We start from the raw sequence: 10,039 nt of genomic DNA, 5'->3' as shown, positions 1-10,039 counted from the left end.
GTTGTGCCTGTGCCCAGCCCCGCGGCGGAGGGCCGGCCTGCAGACGGCGGGGTAACGGGCCCTGGGAGCCGGGCGCTGGGCCGGTATTCGCTCTCTGTCTCCTGCGGGACGCTCTGGTTGGAGGCAGAGGCCAGCCCCAGCCCCAGCCCCATGGAGGAGGCCCCCGGTGCCGCAGCAGAGGGATCTGGGGTGGAATTCGGCTCCGCTGAGCGGGATGTAATCAGAGTTCCACCGCGTCTCGCTATGGAGGTGATTTCCTTTGAAACTTTCACGGGGCAGCATGTTCCTATGCGTTCCTTATAGAGCGACGTCTTCATGGAAGCAGTTTCAATAGGAAGAAGTGAAACAAACGGGCAGTCTTGCACTGCATATGAAAAAAAGCCACTAGAGAGTAAATTTAGTTACTGTCCTGTGTGTCAGCAGCATCTTGAAGTAGGTGTTTCTCACTCAGTTCTCAGACAGCACATTTCTGCTGTAGACACTTTAAAAAGGAAGTTATCCACATTTCATAGCTGCACGTACTCAGGCTCTTTTTTTTGAGGTTTGTTGGCGATAAGTTTTTTTTCTTCCATTGGTACTGCACAATATTTTAATTTGGCAAATGATGATATGGAATAAAACAGTGTCTCTTTAGAAAGAAAGAAGAGAATAATTTGCTACATGTAGTGCAAGCTGGGCGACTTTCTTTAATAAATCCCTAAGGGCATTGTTTTTTAAATAGATGTGAGCTAGAAACACGTGTGAAATTAAAAGTGGCGTGTAGAATTTTTGTCGGGATCTTTCCTATCTTAATGCTAGCTGGGTGACTGTTTTTGCGAATGAGATTAAACTTCCAAATTAAACTTCTGTACCCTGTGGCAAAAAGCAGTTGTTACAATGCTGTAGCATTAACATTAACCAAAGTACACAAGCCGTTATAATGCCGCTATTCTGCTTTTTGCCTGTGTTGTGTGCTAGGCAACAGAGGCAGAGAACGGGAACGACAATGAAGAGGAAGAGTCTGTTCCTCTGGAGGACCAAGAAGAGACGTTTTCCCCAGGAGAAAGAGGAGTCTATGGAGCTACACAGCTGTTCATTGGTTCTGCAGAAGTGAGACACTATAATAATATATATAATCTTATTCACAGAATGCATGACCAGTATTTGTAACTGCAAATTCTGTTGCAGTTTTATTGCTGAAAACACAAAACCAGTCAGAACTGGAACAGAGAGAAGCTAATTGGTCAAGCACAAAGTATACAAAAACTCTGACAAAACTGGAGAGGTTTCTTTGTTGTGCTATATATGTGTACGTTTTTTTTTTAATCCAGAGTGACACAGCTTTGCCAGTATACCTGCGTGCTGATTTTAGAACAAGGCCCTCTTGTTGATTCTTTGTCTGCATTGTTCATGTCTCATGATGACAGAAATAAGCAGATTTTTAGGGGCAAATAGAGTTAGATTGAAAAGCTGTTTCAGGTGATGGATTTCATGTTCCAGGAAAAATCTCCTGAGACTTTCTCGGACAAAGTGGAATTAGACAGTTGTCCTCCTGAATTGGGTGACATGGAGCAGCCAATAACAGACAGAGGAAACCCTTCCCACACGTCTTCAGGAGCTCCTGTGCAGGCATCTGCATTGTCAGTGGAGTTGAATGGCTGCACAGAGTCAGGTATTATTCAGTTCCTTATTAACAGTACAATACTCAATACCATCTACCAAGCGCAGTTTCCAGTTTTCTCCCTTTCTGATCATTGTTAATGCAGCTGGAGGCATAATACTATGAAATCTAAGTCTTTTTCTTAATCTTTTTCTTTTTTTTGGGGGGGTTGGTCCAGGTAACATTGGAGAACCCATTTCTCTCTATTCAGAGTCTGCCTTTGAGCAATTTGATCAGCTTACTAGTGAGCGTGGTGACCAAAGATGGGAAAAGGAACGCCAGCAGCGTGGAGCTGAGGAACATGAAATAAGCAGAAGAAGTAAAGAAACCATAGAAGAAACAGAACTGGTTGTCTTGGATCCAGAACATGTGAGAAGTCCTCAAATCTTGTCATTCTTCTTTGCAGGCTTGATATTTTTATTTGTATAAAATGCGCGAGGTAAATTGTAAGCAGTGGCCTAGCTGTATGCTAAAACTACGTGTTTAAAAATAGGTTTTGCAAAAGTATTAACTCCTGAACGTGTCTACTGCCTCAATATCAACCCCGAAGTTGCAGGTTCAGAAGTGAGCAATATGGTGGGCAAACCTGATACTCTTCAGTACTCCTGAAAGAGAAGTACTTGCAGCAAGAGTGAGTGGATGGGTTCTCAGATGTAGCTCTTCCCATGTGTTTCTGACTTTCAAATATTCTCAGTAGTCACTTTCTGATGTCAACAAATACCCGCTATATAACTCTTCTCACTTGTTACAGTGAGTGTAGCTAAAATAAGAATGCAAGTGTCTATGGCAGAAAATATAATGTTTTATTTAATAGTGGGAGTAGCAGTAAGGTTTCTTCATAATTTATTTACCCAAGTACGTTAAAGTTTATCAACATCATACTTCTTTACAGCCTCTGATGAGAAGATTCCAGGCTGCCCTGAAAAATTACCTTACTAAGCAGATGGAAAAAGTGAACCTAGAGCTTCAGGAACTGGTACACGGCATTCTTTCTTTGCCTTCCCACAGCAGCCCATCCCTGTCCAAGCTGAAGTGAGATAGCTGATTTCCTCTTGTGTTGGCAGAGGACAGCAACGAAGAAGGGCAGGGTACAGAGAGAAGAGCTTGGGGTGATTCTTTACGGAGCGCAGCAGCAGCTGGCCCATCTGCAGATGGAACTGGAGAAGAGCCATGACCGCCGTTCTCAGACGGCCACAGCACGTCGGCACTTGGAAGAGGAACTGGAGGGCCTCAGGCTTACTTACAAGAAAATGTGTCAGAACACAGATGATGAACGCAAGAAAGGTGACTGAGGCAGTCCTTGCAATATTTCCTAATTCTAGCACCATGCGGAGAAATGAATTTGGATATAAGTCAAGCATGGGATTGAAAAATACAGTAAAATTAATCAGGAATAATGCACTCATTGAAAAGTTTCACAGATATTCCTGGTTGGTATATAATTTCTATTGTTTCTAAGACCATGTTGCTACGTTGTACTTCTTAGAAGGTCTTTAGGACTAAAACTAAAACTGTTCCTGGCAGGTAGGCTGTTCTGTGACTTAGCAGGAGGAAAACTCCATCACTCTGTTATGTTTGCCTGTGTCTCTGTAAGGGTGTGATGAGATTGCAAGGGTGGTAGGTCATTAGGGGCATCCAGGAGTATGAGAGCACCATCCATGTGGCAGCCCATTCCAGCCAAAGAAATCGACTGGACTAATTCTTTTTGTGTTGCAGGCATTTGGATAGGATAGCAGTAAAACAATTGCAAGGGCAAGGATAGCTAAGCATTAAAATAAATTGCCTAGAAAGTTTTTGCAGGTTATTGAAAAACTTAGAGAAGCATTCAACAGACCGAGAAAGAGACAGTTCTGTTTTGGGGCAGAGGAGTGCATTCACAGCCTCCTGAGGCCCCTTCTTTGATTTCCTGGGATTCTGTGTGCTGGGAATCTTACCAAGATTTTTAGCTTTGCTTGTGGAGCTATACTCCAAAGCTGATGTAAATTTTTATTTCAGGGAGGACTGATTTAGCTGGTATGTGTGCAGGTTTTGGTTTGGGTGCTTCTATATTTCTTTCCCTTTTATCTCTGTTTAAAGTGTATCCTACAAACATACTTCTCTGTAAATATTTTTCCTCCTGCCTCTCCAGTTTCTGCAATGCAGACCCAGGTTGAAAACCTGGCCTTGCATCTCTTCTACATGCAGAATATGGACCAGGATATGCGTCATAAGATTTTACTAATGAAACAGTCAACAAAGAAGGCTGAGGCAGAGAAGGTCCAGGCTGAGGTGGATACCAAAAAACAGGTATCAAGTAAAACTGTCTTCTTTAAAATAAATAAATAAATAAATAAATAAATACAGATGACAGTGGTGAGTATTGGAGGACGTGCTGCCTTGTCAGAAGGAAGGCTATAGTGACTGAATCATGGAAGATATGTGCGGATATTTTTCCCAAATAATTGGAAAAAAAACCACAGGCTTTTCTAAAAATGAGAAGAATCCCCACCACCAAGATAGTGGCATGTACTGTCCAAAGGTTTTTGACAAGCCTTATAATAGTAAATCACTCTTCACTCAAGCAAAGGGGGTGTAAATAAAGAACTTTAGAATCATAGAATCATAGAATAGTTTGGGTCGGAAGGGACCTCTAAAGGCCATCTCGTCCAACCCCCCTGCCGCGGGCAGGGACATCTTCAACTAGATCAGGTTGCTCAGAGCCCCGTCCAACCTGACCTGGAATGTTTCCAGGGATGGGGCATCCACCACCTCTCTGGGCAACCTGGGCCAGTGCTTCACCACCCTCAGCGTAAAAAATGTCTTCCTTATATCTAGTCTAAATCTACCCCCCTTTACTTTAAAGCCATTCCCCCTTGTCCGGTCGCAACAGGCCCTGCTAAAAAGTTTGCTGCTTTTAGATTTAGTGAAGAAGTACCATATGTTCAAGTCTCGAGAATTATTTGGAGTCACAATAAGTTTCACAATGAAAAGCGTACTTTGAAAATGAACAGTCGGTTGGTGTGCTGGAGCTCCCTCTGCTGCCTTCTGCTTGCAGCAGGACACAGACTGATTATTATTAATGCAGAATTGCATGCAAGCAGTTGAAATCAAATAGATTTAGGTGTTTTTTAACAAAGGATTTTAAAACATAAAGTATTAAGATTCCCAGCTGCTGGAGAGGTGGCACAATATAATCCATGCTGACAGGAATGAATGCTGCTTCAGATCTGAACTATCAATTTACTACTGCAAATAGAAAAATAAAAAATCAGCAAAGACGGTCTCTTTCTCTTGAAAGTTGTCACATTCATGCGTCATTTGTGTATGAATGGAAAAGTTTCAGTAGGAATCAAATCTAATCCAACTGCCCGTTTAATCCCTTTTCTAGCCTATGTTATTCTTGTAGAATATCGTTGCTTAAGACTGAGATGATATTGCTCCTCCTGAACTGTTTGGCTCTGACTCTTTAGGATCTCCTAGTAGACCGCTTAACAAGAAAAGCCTACGAACTACAAGAACAGATTGCTCTGTTTGAAGCTCAGTTTGTGGCCCAGGCAGAGGACACGAAAGTAACTCGGCAAGCAGTAAATGAGGTAGGAGGGTGCTTTTTTCACTTCTGGTTAATAGTTCCCTCTGGAAGGACTGACCGCTTTGGCTCATGCTCGCGTGGTATGTACAATCTAGGCCAGAGTTGTATGGTTCGTTCCTGTTTGCAGGAATGAAGACTTTTTTCTTTTTTTTCCCCCCTTAAGAATTGCCTGTAAATCACTTCCTCCCCCACCTTCTCAGCATGTTTTTTTTTTCTTGCAGAACCTATGCTTTGTGGTCTGGTGTGACAATAAACCAGACCCATATTAGTTGAAGCATATTATGAACAGAAGAAAAATACTGCATTGTAACATGAGTTTGGTTTTTCAGCACAGTATAGATTCATCCTGTCTACCAACTCTCTCTTCCCTAGGCTTGTACGGAGGTACAGGCTATTAACATGGAGAAAAAGCGATTGATGAACCACTGGATTAGCAGCTTGGCTGGAATGAAGCAGAGAGATGAGGCCTATATTGCTACACAAGAGTTGCTGAGGTATGGTATCTGAAAACAGTCCCAGGAGAGACCTCAAATAATTTGGGCAGGAGGGATTTTAAAAGGGGCAGCATGTCTTCTGTCAAGTTTACTACTGTATGTGCAGGACGTGTCAGACAGAACAAGTTTGCTGCTCTAAAGGACATAATAAGGTTAAGGGATAAGAAGTACAGTTCTTTGTTACTATTTTCTTTATCCAAAACACAACTCTCCCTCAGAATGTGTGTTTTTTTTAAAGCTGTTTAGAGTTTTTCTATTCATATTTTATTCCTTTAAAAGAGTTCCTTCACCTTTGCAACATCTCTCAATCTAAAGAGCTAGACAGCAAGAAGGATTTATCTATCACTTTCAGTTAGGATTTTGTGATGCCTCTAGAAATCTTCAGGAAAACCTTCCTATTGTTGCCAAAGGAAGTGTTTATTTGGTCTGGAGTCTTAAAGCTTGACTGATTCTCTGAGAAGACACAATACACTTTTATATGGTGGCATCCTGGTAAGAATGAGGGGGTGGGGACAGGACTGAAAGAAAAGATTAATTTTCCTACATACATTTCCTTTTAAATCTTAATGTCTCCACCCATATTCTGATGACTCTGTACTGTCACAGCAGACTAGCCCTTATAAAGATCTTCCTCCTCGGTCAGTTGTTGCTGCAATAGCATGTTTGAAAAGAGGAATTTGTAGATGAGCGTTCAGCACATGAATCAATCCCCGTGATGATTTTCCATTCTCTTTGCCTCTCCAGCAAGTACAGACATGACCTCAAGTCCCTAGAAATGGACATCCATGGCTGTAGAAAGTCGATCAGGAAGGAGGAGGAGAAGAATGAGTCGCTTGTCACCATCCTGAGCCGTTCACAGAACGATGCCAGCACGACAAAGAAACTGATTGCCCAGTGCCTTTCAAGGCAGGAGGCCTTGAAGGTTGAGTCTGGTACCTATACTCGCATTCTCCATGAGACAGAGCAGGCCCTCAACAGGACCAAGATGGTGAGAAGAGTTACTTGGAAGAAGAATCCTTTTGAATTGGACACAGGTATTTAATCCCCTTCCCCAAACAGTTGTAGTGATCCTGTCTCTGTCTTCCCTACCTTTTAGGATCAAGCTGCTCGTCTGAATGAATTGCTGTCCATCAGTAAGGATATAGAGAAAGGGACTGATGCCAAAGAGCAGATGGAGAATGAAATCATGGCAAAGCTTCAGGACAAGATGATGTCCAGCAAAGTCACAAAGCACTTCTCACAGCTGGTTGCAAAACTTCATAGGAGAAAAACAGATCTGGTATGGTCTCTCTTCCGTCTGGGAGGGCATGGGAAGGAAGCAGCCTAGAGCAGTGTTTCTCAAGTGTGTTTTGTCAGTGTCTCCATTTTGGTTTTCAGGTCTGCAATTGAAGCTCTGCTGGGTTTGCAACTTCAGTTTAGTTCTTCCAGTGATCTTATTGTAGGATTCTTGTGTATGTGAGAGAGTTTGGCCAAAAAGGCCTGACACATAACATACTATTTTTTCTGTTCTTAAAAAATGGGGCAGAATGATGAATCCTGGAAGTGTTTACTATAAAGTGGTTCAAATTCGTATGTATTGCAGGAAGACAGTGGATATGCGGTACTTCTATACTCCACATTAAACTAACTTACATCTCTATATTGCATCGTGGGATGTGATACGGGCATACTCTCAGTTTCCAAATAAGGATTACAGTCCGAGGAACAGTCAAACTGGACTCACAGTTCTTCATGGAATGATAAGTTGCTCTCTTTGGGAGTGTGTAACTGGTACAGATAGGAAAAACTAGAAGATTCAGCATAGTATTTATCATATTGTGTGGGCTGGCACTAACACAACACGCTCACACCTCTGCATTTCCATGGGTTACTTCAGCCTGCCCCTGGGTTTTTTAAATCAGGTGCATATCTTAAGTAACTAGAAGACTTCCAGGGTTGGCTTTCACTGTGAGAAAGGCTCCTCCACCCCCCTTTCCAACAGATACACAAACAAGTGGATACTCTGCATTGACTCCTATTAGCATCTGTGTTGCACAGTAGAATACAGTGCAGAGACTACGAACTTGGAAAAGACCAAATTGCAACCTCTCGCAGTGTGGTCCAGGCTGTGCAGAAGCAGCAGACGGGCTCTTGAATGTTACCTGGCTGCATTCATACTGCACTCAAACAAAAGGCATACCCACACTTTCTGGCTAGTACAGTCGTCGTTAGGTGAGGGATGCGTTTGTCAGGCATGGTGGAGAAGGTACAATATAGTAATGTCCTACTACTGTTAGCGAGGTAACTAGAGACATCTGGGCAGGGAAGATAATTGCAGAAGTGATGAGTGTGGTCTCTTAAAGGGTTTTGGGATGTTTAGGCTCCTTAATGCTTTTCAACAGCCTTATGGCAGAGGTAAATATTGCTATCTCCTGTCAATAGATGGAGAAACAAAGGTACAGAGAGGGTAAGTAGCTTGCTTACAGCTTGTAGCACAGACCTGGGAGTAGAATCTAAATCCCCTGATTCCTGTGCTTTGATAAGTAGGCATTACAAATCAATGAGTTGCTGTTGGTGGCAGTAATTTGTTTCCTGTCTGTTGATATTCCTAGGAGCTGCATTTTTCCAAGGTTGAGAATGATATGGCCCAGGTTATTCTGAATGCAACTCATACCAACTGCAGGCTGACAATTCTCCAAAAAACACTTTGTGAGCTGGACAAGGAAATAAAAAATATCCATGATCTGATCAGCTGCAGGGAAAGTGAGATTGCGAAGTGCAGTCTCCTGATTGAGAACAAGCAAGGGGTCATCAGCCAGTACAACAAGAGGTTGGAGATGATTCTTTCTCAGCAGGGGGTATGTACGTTTACATTTCAATCCCAAACTTGATTTTATTCTTTGTGGCGACCACAGATGCCCTTGATAGATGTAACTGCATAAGTGCTGGATAGTTAAAACTTTCAGGCATCAGTATTGTGATTTAAAAGCTGCACTAGTTAATGTACATTCTTAATGCATGCGAAGAGGAGCTGGCATTAGGGAATTGTGAAATGAGGGTGTGTGGATTTCTGCAGGGAGTTGTCTACACCTGATGAAAATGTTGAATGACATCAATACTCTGGGAGTAAATAGGATCTCATTATAAAATCTGCAAAGGCTGACAAGGGGAGAATGGAACAGGCGGAGTGACTTAAGTCGCTTGATGGTTGTCGCCATTCAGATGATGCCCAGATCTGTCCCTAGCACTGTGAGCTGTAAGACCTTTATGGGTACCAATGCAAAAATTATTACTGTGGCATACGCTTCGTAAACTTTTGAATGTCCAGATGTGCCTGTTGTAAGAGCTTAGGAGGCCCTCTCGCCACAGAGTCTGAGAACCTTTTGGGCTTCTGTTGCATTTATTCCTGTGAGGTCAGGAGTTATTAGTCCCATCCAACTCATGGGAAATGGAGGCAGAAGGTAACTAACTGACAAAATAACAGTATAGTTGAAGTATTTAGTAGGCATCTCAGCAGTTGGACCGGCCTTCTGCAATGATGCTATAAACAAGTGCTCCAGCAGCTTCCGCCTGATTAATCTCAAACTTTGCCCTCGTACAGGGGCAAGAATTGGGACCATTGGAAATTGAGATCAACAAGCTGACCAAGCAGATAGAAGAATATAATTCTGAGGTGATGACACTACAGAAGTACTGGCTCAATCTGCAGAAAGAGCTGGTGAAGTTAACACACGAACGAGAGGAACAAATAGCCTCCTTGGATATGTTAAAGAAACAGATCACAATAATGCAGCAGAAGAAAGTACGCACTGAAAGTAAGTCATTCCCTAATTCTTTCTTAAAATGTTCATCCATGAATGGACAAAAAAGGGAGCGAATGCTTACAGACAGGTAATGCTAGACCTTCACCAAAGAATGCCCTCAGCGCTCCTATATATGTGTGAACAATAATGCCAATGACCCCAGTACTATTCTCAGGGCTGAGAGCCAGGCACCTTCTGCCGTTTTGCATGTTGTTATTTCCTATAACGATCGATCCTGCTGTCTTAACTGACACAATCGAACCCTAAGTGACCATGTCACGTGTTACACATCTTAAATAAAGTTTGCAAGTAGCTGGTAGGTAAGTGTCCCCACCAATGATAGCACTTTCCTTGGCCAAACCCAGCTCTTTTCCACAGTAGTCTCCTTCAAAACCTTATTTGATTTTTGGGCTTGATGAAAAAGGTTTTGGCTGGGTATGTGGGACACAGGTGGCTCCGCATGCAGGGTTGTCTGGCCTAGTAGCAGTTTGTCACACCTTGCCTGCATTCAACCCAGTGCTCCTGGGAATTTTAAGACTTTCTTCTGTTCACCTGT

The 10,039-nt window shown here is 42.7% G+C and overlaps 1 protein-coding gene across 1 annotated transcript in view; it reads left to right on the top strand.

Annotated features, from left to right (window-relative positions):
- The first annotated feature begins 243 nt into the window (after positions 1 to 243).
- Positions 244 to 10,039, top strand: part of CCDC40 (coiled-coil domain containing 40) — a 13,204-nt gene continuing 3,408 nt past the window's right edge. Inside the window, exons 1-13 of the mRNA XM_009324583.1 lie at positions 244 to 249; positions 958 to 1,089; positions 1,480 to 1,651; positions 1,851 to 2,008; positions 2,532 to 2,615; positions 2,704 to 2,923; positions 3,768 to 3,925; positions 5,089 to 5,211; positions 5,580 to 5,701; positions 6,446 to 6,689; positions 6,798 to 6,980; positions 8,293 to 8,538; positions 9,282 to 9,497. Of these exons, the coding sequence (XP_009322858.1) occupies positions 244 to 249; positions 958 to 1,089; positions 1,480 to 1,651; positions 1,851 to 2,008; positions 2,532 to 2,615; positions 2,704 to 2,923; positions 3,768 to 3,925; positions 5,089 to 5,211; positions 5,580 to 5,701; positions 6,446 to 6,689; positions 6,798 to 6,980; positions 8,293 to 8,538; positions 9,282 to 9,497 (2,064 nt within the window). The remainder of the gene's footprint in view (positions 250 to 957; positions 1,090 to 1,479; positions 1,652 to 1,850; positions 2,009 to 2,531; positions 2,616 to 2,703; positions 2,924 to 3,767; positions 3,926 to 5,088; positions 5,212 to 5,579; positions 5,702 to 6,445; positions 6,690 to 6,797; positions 6,981 to 8,292; positions 8,539 to 9,281; positions 9,498 to 10,039) is intronic.

Source organism: Pygoscelis adeliae, unplaced genomic scaffold, assembly GCF_000699105.1.
Source record: "Pygoscelis adeliae isolate BGI_AS28 unplaced genomic scaffold, ASM69910v1 Scaffold445, whole genome shotgun sequence".
Taxonomy (NCBI): domain Eukaryota; kingdom Metazoa; phylum Chordata; class Aves; order Sphenisciformes; family Spheniscidae; genus Pygoscelis; species Pygoscelis adeliae.
Note: the sequence above shows the minus strand (reverse complement) of the source record. Positions and strands in the feature narration are given on the sequence as shown.